Source organism: Pterocles gutturalis, unplaced genomic scaffold, assembly GCF_000699245.1.
Source record: "Pterocles gutturalis isolate BGI_N339 unplaced genomic scaffold, ASM69924v1 scaffold6327, whole genome shotgun sequence".
Lineage (NCBI taxonomy): Eukaryota > Metazoa > Chordata > Aves > Pterocliformes > Pteroclidae > Pterocles > Pterocles gutturalis.
The window spans coordinates 37,248-57,817 of NW_010107799.1; the positions used below are offsets into that span (position 1 = coordinate 37,248).

The following is a 20,570-nucleotide window of genomic DNA, read 5'->3' on the forward strand; positions in this document are numbered from 1 at the left end:
GAAGAAAGCTGCTATCATACTGATGTTTATAGCTGCTGCCAGGACAGTCAAGTTCAGCTTCTCTGCTGTGCCAGTGTCTGCAGGTGCAGGATAAGCTGGGAGGAAGCACAGCCCCAATAACTAGCCTGGAATTCCACCTTAGCTTTAGGATTGAGACACAGATTGGCCAATAGTCTATTGCCCAGTATATAGATGAGAGTCTGTCTGAAAGGGCTCTCTCTTGCCCCAGGTTGTCTCCCTCTGGGTCGCTCCACTCTCAGGGTCGTCTCGGTCTCTTGGACACTGGGGCTCTTATCCCCTTTCCAGGATTGCAGTTTCAGGACTGTCCCTCCTCCAGGATCATTAACTGGGAATGGGCTGAGCCTTGGTCATCAGGTGGTGAGCAGAATCACTGTGTATTATTCATTTGTATAATTGTATACATTACTATTATTATCATAATTATGATTATTTCCAAAATTGTTGTAGTTTATTTATTAAGTTATTCTTATCTCAATCCATGTGTCCCTTTTCACTGCTTTAATTCTCGCCTCCTTCCCTGGGAAGGGGGAGAGGGGAGGGTGAGCAAGTGGTGTTGTATAAAACTACAACACCTGGTCTTCCCCACCACAGGTAAGTCTTCCTTGCTCAAGACTTTCCTTATGGTCTTGAGGGCCTGGAATCCCAAAGGGTGGTTTTACTGGCAAAGACTGAGGGGAAGAAGGCGTTGATTACCTTGACTTTTTCTGTGTCCTATGTCACCAGGTCCCCTTCCCCATTCAGCAGAAGACCTACATTTTGTCTAGTCTTCCTTTTGCTGTTTATGTACTTGCAGAGTCCTTTCTTGTTGCCCCTCAACATTGCTGCATGGTTGGACAGCAGCTCTTTACTCTTGGGTCACCTGACCCCACTTCTGCCACTTGTACTCTTCCTTTTGATGTCCAAGTTCAGTTATGAGCTTCTTGCTCATCCATACAAGCCTGCTGCTCCCCTTGCTTTGCTTCCTAGTTGCTGGGATGGACTTTTCTTGAGCTTGGAGGAGGTGATTCCTGAATATTAGCAAGCTGTCCTGGACTCTCTTTTCTTCAGAGCTGTATCCCATGGGGTTCTTCTAAAGAAGAGATTGAAGTCTGCTCTTCTGCAGTGCTGTGGTCCTGAACCCTGCTGCCTCATGGTCACCATGGCCAAGGCTGCTTGTGACTTTAACATCTTTGTCCAGTTCTTCCTTTTTTGTAAGTATCAGGTCCAGCAGAGTAACTCTCTTGTTGACTTTTTAATCACCTGTGTCAGGAGGTTGTCATGAGAGCATTCAAGAAATCTTCTAGAATGTTTCATCCTGCTATTGCCCCTCCAGCAGGTACCAGCGTGGTTGAAGTTTCCCACGAAGGCCAGGGAGTCTTCCTCCAGTTGTTTGGAAAAGGTCTCATCTGTTTCCTAATCAGGAAGTCTAGCAGATGTCCAGTACAACAACACCCATTGTTGGTCTGCCTACCAATCTTCACCCATGAGCTCTTAACTGACTTATGACCCATCCTCAGGCAGAGTTCCATGCGCTCAAGCTGCTCTCTCACATAAAGGACGACGCTTCCTCCTCACCTTCCCAGCCTGTCCTTCCTGAACTGTCTGTATTCTTCAACCACACACTTCCAGTCATATGAGCTATCCCACCGTGTCTCCATGATCCCAATAAGGTCATAGCCCCGTGACTGCACACACTTTAACTCCTCCTGTTTGTTCCCCATGCAGTGGGCATTTGTGTAGAGGCATGCCAGAGAGGAACCCAAGCGTGCCAGTTCCCCAGCACAGGCTTAAGAGCTTTCCTCACGAAGCTGTTCTGCTGCATCTCGTTCCTGGCATGCCTGTGCTCAAGGGTTGTGTGGATTGCCCTTGTGTTCCCCTTAGCCAGGGCCTTTGCCTTGGCTGCCCTATCCCCAGCTTCCTTACTTGTTTGTTGAAGAATCGCTCTGTTCGTCGTCATTTCTAGTTTAAAGCTCTCCCTACCTGGTTGGCCAGCCTCTCAACAGATGCTTTTGCCCCTTTTAATCAGACAGATCCTATCCCCAGAGTGTTTATCTCTTATTCTGGTAAAAAAAAAGCACCGTATTTTGGACTCACTTAAGCTCAAGGAGTCCAACAGCATTGAGATGCAACTACAGAATTAAGGAAATTTTGTGTTAGTTATTTACTCCTTTCACCAAATGATTTTGCTGCTGAATACCTGGAAATTCTAATATATCGAAATTTTGTTCTGGTTTGTCTATCCATAAAGTGTCTGGATGGCTGGTTGTATAGTTACACATTTTAGGATAAAGTTACTGGGGTGCTGGTGGTAAGGGAGGCAGTGACTACACACTTATTAATACTTCATAGTGTGTTTTAATTATTTCCAAAGAATGGCCATCTCCTACAGAAAACAGCTGAATCTAGTTCTGAAATTGCCCAGTGGCAAGGAGGAAAGTAGTAGCAGTCAAACTGCAAAGTCCATATAACTGAAAAATATAAACATGAGGCATTTATTGTATTTTTACACTGTGCCTGATATAGTGATACCCAAATAGAATGTGCTCCCTATGTTTTTAAAATAACAACAATTACAAATACCATAGCTTGTCTACTGATATAGTTGGCCCCTGTGGTGATCCCAATCATTGTGGAATCCAAGTGCAATGTATCTGGTAGAATAAGACCAAATATAATAGCACACCATAAAAATAGCTTTTGGGAATCAATAAGCAGAGAAAATTTTGGCTCGCATTTTAGCCCATTTTTGAGGTTTGTCAACTAAGTGTTGTAAATGCTATTAGAAAAAGTTGAAGTAATTTACCTGCCTTTAGTGACTTTTTGTAGTGTGATTTCAGAATTCAGAGACAGTAGAGGGCTATAAAACCAGCTTACGGCTCTTCAAAAATCATTCTCCAGAATAGGTGTTGCTGTTTAACACGGGGGACCTGTGTGCCATTCTCGAGCTCCAGTACCTCATGTAGAGTTTACAGAGTCTGCACTACTGTGCTCTGATTCTTTGCTGATGATTCACAGGTCCTGTCTTCAGTGTTAACGGGTAATGAGAAGAGGGAGCATACTTGCAGTGGTTATACTGTGTTTATAACCACTAATCCAGAGTCTGTAAGATGAATATTAATGTATTTACAGCAGTGCTATAGCTATACAAAAATGTATTTTAATCATCTATATGTGTATGTTGGTGCATATTATTTTTATATTTTATATAATATGCATATATAATAGATGTATGTTGGTGCTTATATTAAACATATATTAATACAACTATAATAAATACCTCTTTATATAAAGAATCAGTTTTCAATAAATACCTGCTGTCTGCTGCCTGTGTTATTGTTAACTCTGTTGGGCCAGTCTGCATGAAGAGAACAACTTCTCATCTCAGATTACTTCAGTAGCTCAAGTGGTAAAAACTCTTTGCTGTGAACTTTTGCAGATATGACATTCAAGCCCAGCCAGTGACTTATGTGACAGTAATATGCGTGCATGAGTGTGCATGTTGTGAGTGAATATTGCATTTAAAGTTAGATAAGCCCTGCTAGTAACTGTTAAAAATTGCCTTATTAATTAATTTGGGTGTTATGTTGACTGCTTTTTGTAGTGGTGTATTTTTGAGAGCATGTGGCAGGGAAGGGGAAGCCACATCTTTCATAAATAGTATGTAGCAAATAAAATGTGAATGGGAGGATAAGGACAGAGAGTACTGAGGAGACCAGACGGTTTTCTTGTCAGAGAATGAAATATCACTGTGTTCGTGCTCTAGATACATCAAAAATATTTAACAGATATACCATCATCCCCACCCCCAAAAAATTGCCCCAGGAGGAGTGTTGTTGGAAGAGTAGCTTTATTCCCCCTCAGGTGACCCAGCGATGGCTAATGAACAGCTCGGCTTTTTGACTCTAGGTACTACTTTCTTCACGGGATTAAAAATTACTGTCACCTAATGACTGGAAAAATCTTTCCCGAGTTATACAGGAGGCTTAGATCTGGATTTTGTCAAACTCATCATTACACTTTATTCAAGATTGAAAGTACTGTGAGACAGGGATTCAGCATATACTGTGTTCAGAAAAAAAACAAGGCCTGATCTTGACTGGGTCTCCGCTCTTGTACTGGGAACCAAAATTTCGTTAGTCATTGTGCAAGCGTCAATAACAATGTCATTTCATACAGAAAGACAGAGGTAGTAACTTCTAAAATTACATATCAGCTTTAAAAGAATAATAACACTGTGCCTCCTAAAATATGTTGAGAGTTTTCCTTTGTGGATTACTCTGTTTCCGTGACTGAACATATAATGTTAAGAAAAATTATACCTGTCATTGTTTTCAATTTTCTCATGTTACTGCTTTGCCTGATACTAATGTGTTCTTTGACATACCTTATTCCTTCGGTTAAACTGTACAGATTTCATTTTTTTAAGTTTACCCCTTAATTATGATTTCACATGTATTTACTTAGTTACTGAGTTCTGAAATTCTGTCCAACATTAAATGTTTCCGGGTTTGAGACTCTGTCTGTATATGAACAAAACGGTGCTAGTATGCCAGTGATGAATCAGGTCACCAGGTAACTTAAGTTTAAATGTATGTGCATTGAAGAGAAGCGCGTTTCTGATTAAAGAGAAAGTTAAGATATAAAGCAAGATGAGGCAGACTGTGCTATTATAGGCTGTACTGCTCAACGACATTGCAGACCCACATAGAAACTGAATTTAATATACCAAGTATAGTTAAACAAATTAATTGAGAGGGATACAAGTGCTGTCTGTTAAGGTAGTAGCTTCTGAGTCTGAAAAATGAGTTTTGGCATCAAAACTATTACTTATGAGAATAATAGTGCTTTGGAGGTAAGGTGATAGCTTTGTAACTCTAGACTTCAAGCCACTTCCAACAACAGGATTATTCATGTCTTTCTGAAAGTCTGAAGCATTTTAAACACATTAGTAGATAGTGGTGGATACTTCACACGTAACTGCTCAGTTATTCTATTTGCTGTATTAAGAAACTGTATTTAAAGGCCTGATTTTCATGTTGATCTCATGATCACTGTCGGTGGCAGGGACACCAGTTAATTTTCATGTAGCTTTATAGAAAATTTGGTCTCCTGAAGGAACTGAAACATGTCTGTACCAGCTTGCCAGATAAGTTTAATTTATTTTGATAAAATATTATTAGGTGGATCACCATCAGGTTATATGAATTTTATTTGCATCAAAGTGGTTTTTCCTGCACTCTTTGTCCTTAAAATTTAGAAGCATTCTTACAGTGCAGATGTCCTTATGTTCACACAGAAACTATTAGTCTTTAAATGTGAAGCTTAATTGAACTTAGCTAGCCGTAGTCTCCAGTAAAAGCACAGATCATGTGACAGTGCAAGTAAGACAGATTTTTGTTCCAATTCTGTTACATTTCTGATAGCAACGTGAGCACAGCTGGTGGAAAATGGTGTTTCTGTGTCTCAACAGCAAATCCTTTGTCTTGCAGGGCTATAATTCTCAGAGGACCTGCTTCACTTTCATCCCGCAGTTTTTTCGAAGACACTCAGTCTCAGCTGTTAATTATTGAGGCTAAGGGTTATGAAATACAAAGTACTGTTCAGTGGCTTTGTGAGGATGAAGCATTGATGCATTCACAGTCTAGAGAGCTTTGGATGGTAAAGTGTACTTCCTTTCTGTATGTAATTTCATAAACTCTTATATTAACAGAGAGCACCTCAAGGCAAGCATGATGCAGGTTCCCATGATACAGAGAGACAGAATGAAGGTCAAGGAGCAGCAGAAATCAGCATGGCAACTAGCAGTACTGGTCAGGTAAATTGATTATTTTTTTTGTTGGTAGTATAATTAAATACCGGAAACATACAATGCTTATATGTTGGTATATACCTTACGGTGTCTCTGTGCCTGCTCATTTCAAAAAGATGTGTTTTTCTTCTATCTATACATGACAAATTTATTGTATTTATTGGAAATAAATGTTTTAATAAGGTGAAATATAAATACTCAATGCATGGAGCAGTTTTATTTTGTTTAAATGGTTAATGAATGTAATGCTATGAAGGAGATAACTACAGAATATGTATTTTATTGTAGGTGAACTGTAATATTAGAAGTATGATTTAATGATAGAGAATCGTTCAAATTTTCACTTTAGAAATTATCACTTAAATATTAGTGATTTTTAAAAAAGAGGAGAACCAAATGTCAGGCTTATAATTTATGTTTCTTTAATACTGTTTTAGATAAAGCTTTGAAACAGTAGTATCAGTGAGGTAATCTCCTGGAAGTGGGCTGAAGGGTTATTGAAATGCTTCTAAATTATCTTTCATTGCTGTTCCTTTTACTAGTGACATACATTAGTGAAATATTTTGAGGGTTATAATAAATTCTTTGCTTGTCTTTTAGAACAAATATTTATCAAAATTTATGACTTCTTTCTTTGGTTAAAAAGACTTTGATTTATTTGCCATGTGCTAATGGCCATTCCCTTCATTATTTCCAGCTGTAGCTGAGACATTCCCACTAGTAATTTGGGTTCTTAAAACTTCACACTACAAATTTAATAGTTGAATTCATATGCAAAATACTTTTGCTACTCTAGAGAAGTAAAATTATTTAAATCCTTATGAAAGGGTTTTTTAAAAGAAGATTTATCAGAAAGAATTATGGTTTGGCTAGAATATTTCACTTGATTAAACGTTTAAGCACAGCCCGTAATTTTGCTTTTGAAATATGTTTGCTCACTATTGGTAATTAAGTTCTATCAGCCATATCTGAGCAATTGCTTGAGGCTCTGACTCTAATTCTTGTGACAGCTTTACTGTTTGGGAAGAAAACAGTTCAGTGCTGCTTTGAGGCTGAAAGCATAATGTATTTAAATAATTGATGCATTGTGGCTGTATCATCCATTTTCAGTGTGTGAATCAGGAGTTATTCTAAACAACAGATATTTTACAGGGAAGGAAGGAAGAAGGGATTGTCATATCTTTGCAGACTTATACAAGTGGGAGATTCATCCATAGTTCGTTTGAGGTCTTATGTTGAGGTTTTGTGCAGTTTTCAACTTTGCCTCATAAAGATATACCAAACGTGCACATTCCTTCCTCCTGGAGGGGTGGATAGATTTGGGGCACTGAATTTGCGTTAAAAGAGACATCTGGGGATTATTTACTTTCAGCGCAAGTCCAGACAGAGGAGGTTTAATGGATTGGGCATAACATTTATTTCTGATAAACCAGCTCAATATACTTTGAGAAATCACTATTCAACTGAGTGCACAAAAAAGTTCTAACCAAATCATTTGGTTCTGATTGGTTTTCTAGTCATATAATCAGTGTTAATTGAAATTGAATCCAGGATTTTCCAGATTCAGTTATGTCGTTTTCTGCACCATCTTTCTGCTGTCTTTTCCATTACACTCACTACCCTGCAGTTGAAGTAAAATTTTCATACCTTTGTTGCAAGCTTTATAGTTATTCAGTGAGATTGTCTACTTTGTTAAGAAAATGTGCCACAAAATAGGGAAAATAAAAAACATAGTAAAACAAGGAGTGAGTGTAAAGTATAAAAGGAAAAAACAAGATGAAGTAGACAGAAGATTTTGAAAGAGAAGGTTCTACACAAGAAGAGTGCGTGTAACATCTTCTCATTTCCCATTTTCTCAGATGAATGGCTACACACCTTACACTCGTCCTTTCACATCCATATTTAGGAACCAGTAAGAAATGTAGTTACACTTCATTTGTGCATCCTGGCATCCTCAAAGTAGCAATGCCACGTGATGGCTCTGAAGGAAATGGTTATCTGAATCCAAGTTGATACAATTTTGGGGAAACCACAGGAAAATTATGCTATTTGTGTCTATACCATGGTGAATTGTAGTAGGTAGTCCTCCAAATTTGCGTCTTGTTTACCTTCTTGGATAAAACGATCATATTGAACTTAATAATGGAGAATTATGGCATGTACATTATGTTGAACCTGTAATCCTCTGAATGTATTTTGAGGTCAAGATGATATCAAGGGATTGCTTAGTATAAAAATCTGGGAATTCATTCACGTACTCCTAACACTGTAGATTATTCAAGTGAATAATTGAGAAAATCCAATATCATTTTCATTCTGAGCTTTAAGATTTTGAATTTTTCTTGTATTCAACAGAAAAGATAAGGGATTGTTTATGTAGGAAAAATATATTAGAATAAATTGTGTGAACTTACTCTAGTTATACTCTTTTAGCATAATACTTATTCTGGAACATACATAAAGTGTTCTGCATTCAAATGGGAGAATGAAATGACTACAATAATGTGTGTTTAAGTATTCCAGTATAACTAGAATTTTTTTCTGTCTAGGCAAACACTAAGTTAAGTTATTCCTACCTTTTACTAGTAGTCGCTTTCAACTTCAAATTTAAGATGTTGAACTGCATGAACAGCAAATATTTGGAGAGGAATATTATTCTTCTTTCTTTATGGTGCACCTGGACAAAACATAGAAGTTATTTCAAAGTGTTTTTCGGACAGTTTTCTTTAGTGTGTTATATATTTTTTTTGAAAAAAATCGATACTCATTGATCCAGATAGCTTGAAAATGTTGTTTTGCAAATTAAGTTAATAATTTCATGAACAGATTTTGTCTTTTGTAGAGGTTTGACAAAAGACTGGTGACTACCTCTGTAAAACAATATTCTGCTACTAGAAGCACTGGCTCTTCAAAGATTTTTTTTTTAAGTTCCCCAAAGTGAACAGGAAGGGAAGGACATAGTAATAGAAACTTCACAGATAGGAAGCAGAGAAAAAAATAGAAAGCAACAACAAAACAAAAAAAAAGTGAGTGCACAAAAGATGGTAAAAAGGGAAAAATGTCAATACACAAAATGGATTAAAAGGGGACAAAGATGCTAATAACTGGGTCTTGCTACGACAGGTAGGAGCATGGCATTTACAATAATTTCTATGAAAATTACATTAAATAGTGTCACCATTATTTAATAGCCTTTTGTTAAGAAATGAAGTACATTGATCAGCTCATAACTTGCTTTTGATATGGACAAATTCAAGTAGAATTACTCCTTGTCCAAATGAATCTCTTTTAACTTGTCCGTTGTTACATACTTGATTGTGTTCTGAAGAAGTACAGACTTAATCCTATGCACTACATAATCTGATGTAAAAGTTGAGGCTGTTTTTTTCTCTCTGTAAAAATTATAATTGGGTTTGTTGCAAAAGTCACTTCTCCTTCTTGGTAAAAATAGTAATTATAAAATAGTTCCATTGAAAATACAACTCTATTTAGAGACTTAATTTCAGGAAAAGTGGTTAATAAAACTCAGTTTAACAGTGACCTCTAAACTGTGTCAGGGCAGGGAGGACTTAACAAAAGTAAGTTGACAGTTCATTGCTATCTGTACAATTTCATGATCCAGTGCTGAAGCTGAATTAGGTAATATTTGTTTTTTCACTCAGACTTTGTTTTATACTGAATTGTTGTTTAAATTTGTAGGGTTCTGCTGCTCGAATGGACCATGAGACAGCCAGTGTTATGAGCTCTAGTAATAACTATTCTGTTCCTCGCAGACTGACAAGTCATCTGGGTACCAAGGTAACCGAAGATTACAAACCACAGGTCGCTAATGCTACATTTTTACTAATACAATAACCTCATTGTTTCTGCCAATAATATTAATATTAGCTGAACAATCTCTCCACACATAGTAATTTTATGAACTTAACATTTGAGAATATTTTTTCAAGTTTTAAAATATATGCACAGAAATTCTTTTTTTCACTTGTTGGTGATCAGTTAAGGGTTGTTACAGTAAGGACAAAATGATTGCTGGAAATTACTAGAATATCTAAAAAGCTTGTGGTTTTGATTTATAATCCATGATGAAAACTAACCCTTTTAAGAGCTGTTCATCGAATACTTTCCCAGAGTCCAAATCCACAAAACAGATACAATTGCTAAGAAATTAGGCGGACTGAAAAAAAAAAACTTACGTAAGCCCTTCATGGTGATAAATGGCTGTTCGCAAAAGACTGTGCTCAAACTATATGTGCAGCATGAAAATGGTGGGAAAGAAAAGGGTGAATCTGTAACATAAAATTGAGTTAATTAACCACTGGAGTTTATACTGCCTCTGGCATCAGCAGCAGTATGGATACCATCAGTGTTGGGCTGAGAGCAGTCTTCTGGGAAGCAGGGCCTATTAGCTTGACATAGTATTAATTACTTTGGGCCTTAAAACGGTGTTACAGTGTTGTAATTTCGGTCCTGCACTGTATGCATGTACCAAATGGGAGTGACATCAGCTAATCTGTCCGTCTGCGAGTCTTCATTGCGAATTGTGTAATTCACAAAAGGTGCAGACAGCAGGAGAGCCCTGAAGGCAGGAAAAGGGCCTGAGCGTGCAAGGATACAGGCAGAGAAATAGGCTGAACTGAGCGTGCTGCAGGGTAGGAAAAGCTTGATGTGAATGCATGAGAAGAAGGGAAAGTGGTATATATTCTATATACAGGAATGCATTTACAGATGCAAAAAGAGATGTGTCTGTGGGCAGTGTGTGTATATAGAGAGAGACAGATAGACAAATATTTTTTTAGTTTTTCCTATACTGTATTTACCACAACCTGGAAGACGGATTTTGATGGCTTCTTCAGCTTTATTCTCTGACAAAAACTTCAGCTTCCAAATTTAAATAAGACTGGATTAAAGCTGCCACTTGAAATATCCTTTAAGAATCCAACTGGTTTGTTTTAATACTATATTTGATTTTTCCCACACCAAGAAGACAGGATCTCCAAAACAGGATGCTAAGCTGTCATAAAATTGGCTCTGAGATTATTTCAGTGGATTTTGCACATGATCATACAGTTTCACAGATTCTGAGATTCCTATTGCTTCAGCAATCCTATAATATTTAGAGAAGTACATGCTAACAGACTTGCTGCTTAGGCTACCCCCTGCTACCCAATTTTTTGTAACTCAGTGTTTGTACTCATCTTCAGGCACATTAGAATTATCTCTGAAGAAACCAAATAAAATCATACATTGGTCTGGTAACCAGTGCAAATATCTTGTTATTAGTGGAAAACTTTTTCTAACAGTCCGATGTCTCGTATCTTTCTTAATTGGTGTGTTCTAAAGAAACACACTGCTACTTTACAATTCTCTTTGATAGTTTCCTTATGTGGTGCTTTGATTTTCAATGTTCCTTTTTATCTTGGCTCTAGGAGTTTGGAGTTTCTAGATAGTATCTAAAACCATCCTCTACATCCTGTTATTCTACTATAAGTTCACTAGAAGAACCAATGCATTTCTTGATCTAAAGCTATTATTGAAGAAAACAGAATGGGAAAGACAAACCAAATAGTGTGTTGACCACTGTGTTATGCTACAGCCAAGGGAATCCCTCAAAAATTGCTATTTTTTAATGAGAAATTTGGTTACTCCAAGTTAAATGTGTAATGCTGGGCTTCCATGGTTTGGTCTAAGTTGACAAATGCTCAGTATTTTATGCATATTAATTGAGCATTTGTTTGCTCTATTGGTTTTATCCTTGTGAACTTGAAAAAGTGTTAATATAACTCTTCAGGCTTGCATTTGCTGTAAATAATGAATGCTGAAGTAGTAATAGTACTTAATTATTTCTAAATAGCACATTTTTTTGCACCATTTAATAATGTTTTTTGCTCACGTGTACCATTCAAATTTAATTTTAGTTGAACTTAATGTGTATTTTTAAACTGTAACTGTATTTTTAAAATCATTTGACCTGCAGGTGGAAATGGTGTATTCATTATTATCAATGCTTGGTACTCATGATAAAGATGACATGTCAAGAACATTGCTAGCAATGTCTAGCTCCCAAGACAGCTGTATAGCCATGCGTCAGTCTGGATGTCTTCCTCTCCTCATCCAGCTTTTACATGGCAACGATAAAGACTCTGTCTTGTTAGGAAACTCTCGTGGTAGTAAAGAGGCCCGTGCCAGAGCCAGCGCAGCACTGCATAACATCATTCACTCCCAGCCTGATGATAAGCGAGGCAGACGGGAAATCCGCGTGCTCCATCTTTTGGAGCAGATCCGTGCTTACTGTGAAACATGTTGGGAATGGCAGGAAGCACGTGAACAAGGCATGGATGAAGACAAAAACCCAAGTAGGTTCTACAAGCCATATAAAAATGTTTCAAAGATATATTGAAAGCAGTAAATTCACTGAAAGTACAACTTTAATCTGAGTTCTTACTGAATATATGTGAGTTTTATTATGTATATGTGTGTGTGTATATATATATTTATTTTTTTTTTAAGTTGAGGGAGTGTTAGGAATATTACAGGTAAGATGCCCTATTTATAAACTTGTTATTTGAATCATAGGCCTTGGTGTGCTTTCCAGATAATAATTCTAGTGGTTTCTATTTATAATCTGTAAGTTAATATTGAATATGTCCTCATTTTATTTTACATTGTAATGGATGATGAAACATATCTAAATAAATGATCCCAAATTGCTCTTTATAAAGATGTATTCAGGAGATAGCTAGCACGTTTCATTTAGGAGAGGGACAGAGAGAACAAATTAAATAATCTCACTCTATTCAATATAATACAAACTGTTATTTATAATGTAGTAGGTAAGAAATATTTCAGTATTAAAATATGAGAAAAGTGACAATGTAAGTGAATAGGAATTTTCTCAGAGAACAGATAGAAAAAAGATTTAACCTTCTGGATTTCTTGGCTGCTTTTCTGAATTGAGGGTATTTTGTACATACAGGCTGTAGGTGTCTGCGACAGAAGCAGTACTGAAATTAGTGGGCTGTGTCATGGGTGTTGGAGTTTACCACAAGAACCATTTAGCAGGAGTGGGGCTCTGAACAAGATGTAGCATTAGTACCATTTGTGCATTAGCCAGAATCTAGCTCACAAAATTATGAATTTAAAAACTTCTTGGTTATGAAATAAAGGGTTCAGTTAATCACTCATAACAACCAAAGAAACAGCTTCACATTAGGTGGCATGTTATTTAATGCCACCAGAATATTTCACCTTATTGATTTGTCTGACTAAGATTATTAATTTTTGGAAGTAATAAGGTAATTTTTTTGCACTGGGAATCATATTTCGTATTTAACATACACATTCAGGATTCTCCCTAATTTCTTTTTTCAGCTTCAAATGTATTTCTAGCACACACACTGGTTAGTAACATTCTTAACTGTCTGTTTGTGGATTACTGGGAAGATGAAAACCCTGAACAAAACTGCCGTTGATTTATCTTGAGATTAGATTAGCTTTGGAAAACTTATGATTTAGACAAAATCACCTAGGAAATACTAATTGTTACCTGTTTCTGGATCAGTGCCTGCTGCAGTGGATCATCAAATCTGTCCTGCAGTGTGTGTTTTGATGAAACTTTCATTTGATGAAGAACACAGGCATGCAATGAATGAGCTTGGTAAGACCAATTATATTTTTCTGACTTCCTTGCGAAGTTTGCTGGAAGTGCTGACACTCCTTGTGTATCTCACTGGATATATGGCTTTTTTTACTACTGGTTTAAACAGATCATCAGTTTACTTGGGTCAGTTGTTGCCCTCTATGGGATGAATGCAGTTTAAAGTAATCAGGCCATTTCCCAGTGGATAAATTATTATGTCAGTTACTCTTTTTTCTGGCATGAAAAGTGAATTTTGGAAGAGTATTATTATTATGAAAATATTTGCAATTTTATCATTATTGGACTACAATGGAGACTACTTTCCAGGGTGGGAGGTTTTTTGTTGGTGTTTTGGGGTGGGGTTTTTTTGTCATTAGTTGGTTCCTCTTTAACAACCTGAATTTTTTTAGTCCATGCTCAGTAAATTCTGTGCATTTTCCTTCATTTGCCACTTCTCATAACCAATGAAAATATTCTATGTATTTTTCTCAGAAAATAATATTCAGTGATAATAATTAAATCAATAATTTTCAGTTTTACTAAATAGCCTTTTGTGTAACTGGTGTGAGTTCATTGGTCAAACATGATTTTTGCTGCGTGGAATTAAAAGATGGGTGTGCTTCTTACTTCCTCATAATTCCTCCTGTTGCCATTTTTCCCTGAAATCTCAATGTCATGCTATCATACCTTTGAGCTGCTTCTAAGCATGGGATTTAAGATCCAGTGTAAGTATTTAATAATTTATTTACCTTTTTGGGCTTTTTGTTTTTCAGATGTTTGAGATTTGTTCCATCCTTATAAATACAATTTGCTCCTTGGTATATCTGTACTGTACTCCTCATACTATAGTACAGATATTATTTATTGTCTTATTTGTTTGTTTTTAAAGGAGGTTTGCAGGCCATTGCTGAACTGTTGCAAGTGGATTGTGAAATGTATGGACTTACAAATGATCACTATAGTGTTACCTTAAGGAGGTATGCTGGCATGGCTCTGACAAACTTAACTTTTGGAGATGTGGCAAACAAGGTAAGAGTAGAATTTTAAACATGCTGTAAATTCAGTTCATAGCTATGCATGGATCGTAGTTCTCAAGACAGGTGATGAAAATCTCCAGGATAGGATATTGAGTTTGAGCTCAAAGCAAAAGTTCAAATGCCTCTGTCATTCCATCCTGATCCTGACAGAGAGCACCAGAAACTGGATGTTGTATCATGCAAGCATAGTATGAACTGTCATATTAAGTTAAATCACTTTTAATTTGTCACTGAAAGGGATGATTTTATCTACTGCCTCTGATTTTTTTTATGAGATTAGATTAGTATAGTACATGATTATGGACCAATGACTATGGTAAGTGACTGATTTTTCTGAGGATGTTGAACTAAAACTACTAATTGATTCAAATTCTGTAAAGTTGTCCGTTATTTAACAACACTATTACTGTCTGATGAAATTTTGTAAACCTCTTCAGGGTGGAGCTTACTTTTAAATATTTGGAGCATATCTGGCTCATAATGGACACTACTTCAAATTACTATAAGAGACAGTAGGTTCCCTAATTTCTGATAAGGACTTTGCTTTCAAAAGATAGAAAGCTTCAATAATTTTTTGCCCCACAGTGTGCCAAGCTGTGGATCTTGAAATAACTTCATACTGAGAAGACTTTTGTCTTTCAACTCTAGAGGAAGACATTTCAGGAGTGAATGGAAATAAGAGGCTTCATATAACTCACTTTTTGTTCCAAGTTTTAGACAAGACTAAAGCATAAATCTTTGCTGCAAATTAATTGTTTCACCAAATACTGGCTCTTAACATCATCCAGTTAGTAACTGCTACAAGGCTGCAGTTGCTGGGTTTATAGCATAAACAAAACTACTCAGAGATGCAAATTTACATGGCTGTCCAGCTGATGAGTAGTACAGTTCTAGCAAATACCTCGTTGAATAATTTTTAATTGTGCTTTGTCACAATTTCCAATGTAAGCCTTACAGTTTTTCAGTTGCTATTACAATTAAAAAGTTGTTCTTCAAATGTCGGTAATGTTATGTATGTGTCAGCTTAAAATATTCGTATTACTTTTCATGGTATGTTTACTTGAAAGAAAAAAGAATATGATCATGAGACTCAATAGACAGTAGGTAACAACACATGGCCAGGTCACAGATTATTTTTATCTGACGTCATAAAGAAGGCTTCTAAAGTAATAAAGTTCTGAATCAAGTCCTAGATCTGTTGTAAAAAATATAAAATTTAGCACAATTTTACCACTTATGTATTGTCTGGAATAGAAACTGATCATTATGCTTAACTTTTTAGTAGTTGATAACCAAATATTTATTGTTGGCAACTTATTTTACTAAGCTTTTATTGAAATTCAGATATTATTAGTTTAAAATATCAAAACATTGTGCAGAAGCAAGCCACCTAACCTGTCATTTAATACTATCCACTTTCTTTCTTTTTTCTGGTTCCTAATAGGCTACATTATGTTCTATGAAGGGCTGCATGAGAGCTCTTGTAGCCCAACTGAAATCTGAAAGTGAAGACTTGCAGCAGGTAACATCCTTTTGAGATGAAATATTTCTTTATTGTACTTCTGGTCTCCTAATATTTACCTTCCTTCTACTCATTTGGCCTCGCCACCACTTATTTATAGACTTGAATTCTACCTTCTTTATGAAGTTTCTAGTATGCTGTCCATAGCCAGCCTTCTTTTTTTTTTTTAATTAAGCTCTCTATCTTTGAAATATGCTTCACATTGAGCCCAGCCTGATTTTTCTTGGGGGGGGGTTGGAAGGGGGCTGTGATTGTTATTCTTATGTTGTCTTGTCTGCCTTAACATTGATATAAAGTTTGTACCTTTGCTTATTCCACAAATTATGAAGTACAACTTTCTTCTTCTAAAATGCTTAACCGTGGATCATATTGTGTTTTTTTACCAAACCACATGGGCCGTAAAACTCACTTTTATAACACTGATCTGTTAGTGGAAGTCCAATTTTTAAAAAAGTTTGAGTGATCTTAGGGTCTCTTATTTAGTTTAGTAGTGATGGTGCTAACAGACTGGGATCACCTGGAGGGTTAATACAGTATTGTGGCTCCTCCTGCCGCTGCAGCAAGTAAATAATAGGGGAATGATAGCAGAGGAAGCTGTATTTCAAGAGAATCTGCATTTGACTTGACAAGTCACACGTAACTACTCGCGACATCAACATCTCCCAAAGAAGCTTTCTAAGTATAAGCAAAATGTTCAGTGTGACACACTGGGAGTGTCTCTTCCAGTGGCACCTGCTGTGTAAAGAAAACAGCCTGAAAGTAAAGTCTTTAGGAGGTGCTTAGGTTGATCCTGGGAGTTGAGAGTGCAGAGCTGTTCTTCATTGGTACAGAGCTTGTTTAACATTATTAAATATTAAATTATAATCCATTTTAATGATATACTCTAAACAAACTGGAACAGCTTTTGGAAGGGAAAACCCTGTTTTCCTTGCAGTTAGAGTGAATCATCAGATTTTAAGTAAAATTGACCTTATCTTTTTAAAACACAGTTCACAAAAAAATTTTCTCCACTAGAGGAGGAGCTAGCTAGTTATGATTGAGAAAATAATTGGAATTACAATAGAGGTTACGAGGTGAACTCTGATTTGGTATTAGGGCAGATATTCAGTATATTTAGTATTCTTGAAAAGGAAGTCACTGACACACGGGTCCTCTGACCCTTGGTGTGTCACCAGCTACTGGCACATAGACCCCCATACACACATTTGCACAGAGCAGGAAGTCCCTCACTCAGGAAAAGTCAGAAATGGGGTTTAGTACAGTGTGGGACAGACTGTGTTGATCAGGCAAAGGGCATGGCCAGACAGGCATATCAGCCAGCCAGCTGTTTAGGTGCAACTGTGCCTTTCTATCCCCTTATCCCTGTTTTTTGCCATGCTTGTACCTCCCTAAATCACCTAGATCCATCCTTTTTCTTGCCTTTGGAACCTTTGGGTCCTCCCATCCATAATAAGTCTTCTACAGTCCCAGAACGCTCTTCTCCTGCATTGCATAGTGTCCCACGTCCCTAGGCCAGGACTTCTGGGATGACCTGCCTCAGTCCAGCAGGTGCAGAGAGCTGCTCCCATGGATGTCCCTGAGTGGGTGTCGTGCCTGGGCTGTGGTGCTGCGGGTCTCCTGGGAGAACCCTGGAAGGAGCCTGGACAGGGCCCCCTCCTCTGAGCCCCTGCGTGGGGTTCCCGCCTGCCTTTGGTCCCCTGTTGAGATGGGCCTGTGATGGGCTCATGGCTCCTGCGGTGGTCCTGGAGCACCCAGGGCAGGGCATTGCTGGGCTCTTCCCTCTGCCACTGCCTCCCTGTGCTCTCTTGGTGTGAGCAGGGCAGCATTCATCACATCACCTGACAAGCTTTTGCACTTCTGTGACAATGAGAACACACGTAGGTGAAGGATTTAATGAAGGATATACATGCTTACTGCAGCTTATAAATGGATGGAGTTTAATATGTAATAACTGTCCACTATAGTGACAGTCTGTCTCAGTCTAGCTGCTGCCAAGGGCAAGGACACAGGCTGAATGTATCTTCTGTAGCTCACTGTTCTGATTGTAAAAGGCACAGTGTATTTTTAAAAGACTTTAAAAAGCTTTATAAACATTAATGAAAGTAATCATACTATTTGAGAGACAGGTGTTACTGTTCTATTTTACAAGCAGAAAAGCTGAGAGAAAGATGATATACATCTCTCTTGAGATTAAGTAAGTCTAGTGCAGACAACAGAGTAGAGCACAAATCTGCATTTTTGGACCAATTTTTCAGTCAGTGCAGAAAGCAGGGAACCTGGTTTCAAGTCCTTGGTTTAGTTATCCACACAGAAAAGCCAGTGCCTTTGATCAAACTTCATACTGAAATGTTAGAACAGTCTAGCAGGCAACACAACAAAAAGCAGATTTTAGCAAAGGGCTATTTAAGTAGCTGAAAATGACCACTGTTAATTAGTCCGTATCATTCTAGAAGTCCAGGAGGAAAGTCTGATAACCTGCTCAAGAAGTAGCTGTATTGAGATACATTATTTTTCTTTCACATTTCACAGGTAATTGCGAGTGTGTTGAGGAACTTATCCTGGCGAGCAGATGTTAACAGTAAAAAGACTCTAAGAGAAGTTGGAAGTGTGAAAGCATTGATGGAATGTGCATTAGAAGTTAAGAAGGTAACCTGTATAAAATGATGGAGATAATTTTTTGAGAGATTGCATTTATTTTACACAAAACAGAACTATTGTTGTCCTTTTTTGATAAAAGCAGTTGGTCAAATATTTGGGGTGTTCTAGGTAACTCGCTATGACAAAGATAGTTGCTTTGAGTTAACATGGCAGCAGACCACAATGTAGCAACGACATCTCAAATCTACTAGTATTTCTGTAATTTTATTTATGAGGGTTGACAGCTTTTGCTCTTCAGTTTCATGAGCTGTGCTGTTGCAATTGCCTTTTTTATAATTTTGCAATTTAATAAAACCTCTTTCAAGGTAATGAATAGGTAACTACCACTTCTGTAATTTCCTAGATAGATTTTTGGAATCCAGACAGAATTGTATTCCATCCCAGATTCCCCTGCCAGTTAGTCTTCAAGCCATTTTTACCATTGTGGCAGCTAACAAGTATTGGGGCACATATCTCCTGGGTGGAGAATGGATTGAGAGCAGCCCTGAGGAGGACTTGGGGGTGTCAGTACATGAAAAACTGAACATGAGCCAGCACTGTGTGCTTGCAGCCCTGGGCTGCATCAAGAGAAGCATGGCCAGCAGGTCGAGGGAGGTGATTCTGCCCCTCTGCTCTGGTGAGACCCCACCTGGAGTCCTGCGTCCAGATCTGGGCTCCCCAATGCAAGAGGGACGTTGAGCTGTTGGAGTGTGTCCAGAGGAGGGCCGCAAAGATGATCAGAGGGCTGGAGCACCTCTCTTATGAGGACAGGCTGTGAGAATTGGGGTTGTTCAGCCTGGATAACAGAAGGCTCTGGGGAGACCTTACAGCGGCCTTCCAGTACCTGAAGGGGGCTACAGGAGAGATGGGGAGGGACTTTTTACAATGGCATGTAGTGACAGGACGAGGGGTAATGGTTTTAAAGTGGAAGAGGGCAGATTTAGACAAGATAGTAGGAAGAAATATTTCACTGTGAGGGTGGTGAGGCACTGGAACAGGTTGCCCAGGCAAGCTGTGGATGCCCCATCCCTGGAGGTGTTCAAGGCCAGGCTGGATGAGGCTTTGAGCAACCTGGTCTAGTGGAGGGGGGCCCTGCCCCTAGCAGGGGGGTTGGAACTTGATGATCTTTGAGGTCCTTTCCAACCCTAACCATTCTATGATTCTATGATATTTCTGAAAACTTCAGGGCAAGCAATACCAAATCCATAGCTGAAGGAAGGAGAGAAGTGAAAAAAAGTATTGACGTGAGCACTGCTGGCTGCATCTAGTTTACCAGCGCAGAAGGCAGAAAATGGAACATACATAAGTTAGCTTCAAGGAGTTATGTATTTCTGAGAGTTTGTGATCAATAATTCTCTAATTCTGTCATTTTGTTTTTTTCCTAGGAATCCACCCTAAAAAGCGTTCTGAGTGCCTTATGGAATTTGTCAGCACACTGTACTGAGAACAAAGCTGATATATGTGCTGTTGATGGTGCTCTTGCATTTCTAGTTGGCACACTGACATATCGGAGCCAAACAAACACTTTAGCCATCATAGAAAGTGGAGGAGGAATATTAAGAAATGTTTCTAGCTTAATTGCTACTAATGAGGACCATAGGTGGGTATACTTTTTCTGAAAATCTTTAGCAGTCCCACATGTATATTTAGTAGGCAGTTTCTATGACTGAGTCATAATATGAATGCATGTATTAAATACAGTAATTAAGTACAGTTAATTTTTAATGAATTTGATAAGGCAAGTATTTCGCTTAGGTAACTGGAATATGCAGAGAGATTAATACCTGCTGTTTTGTTAATGATGAACTGTACTAAAAGCTAACTATTCATATTTATAATAGTATTTGATTTGCATTCAGATAATAGCTAGAGGAAATACGAGATATGGATTGTTATCCTTTCTAAGGACAAAACTTGCCTATGGCA

At 37.8% G+C, this 20,570-nt stretch overlaps 1 protein-coding gene across 1 annotated transcript in view; it reads left to right on the forward strand.

The window, feature by feature from the left end:
* The window catches only part of APC (adenomatous polyposis coli), a 59,670-nt gene that overhangs the window by 31,953 nt on the left and 7,147 nt on the right, over positions 1-20,570 (forward strand). The window contains exons 7-14 of the mRNA XM_010072363.1: positions 5,711-5,815; positions 9,509-9,607; positions 11,787-12,165; positions 13,371-13,466; positions 14,338-14,477; positions 15,930-16,007; positions 18,537-18,653; positions 20,030-20,244. Of these exons, the coding sequence (XP_010070665.1) occupies positions 5,711-5,815; positions 9,509-9,607; positions 11,787-12,165; positions 13,371-13,466; positions 14,338-14,477; positions 15,930-16,007; positions 18,537-18,653; positions 20,030-20,244 (1,229 nt within the window). The remainder of the gene's footprint in view (positions 1-5,710; positions 5,816-9,508; positions 9,608-11,786; positions 12,166-13,370; positions 13,467-14,337; positions 14,478-15,929; positions 16,008-18,536; positions 18,654-20,029; positions 20,245-20,570) is intronic.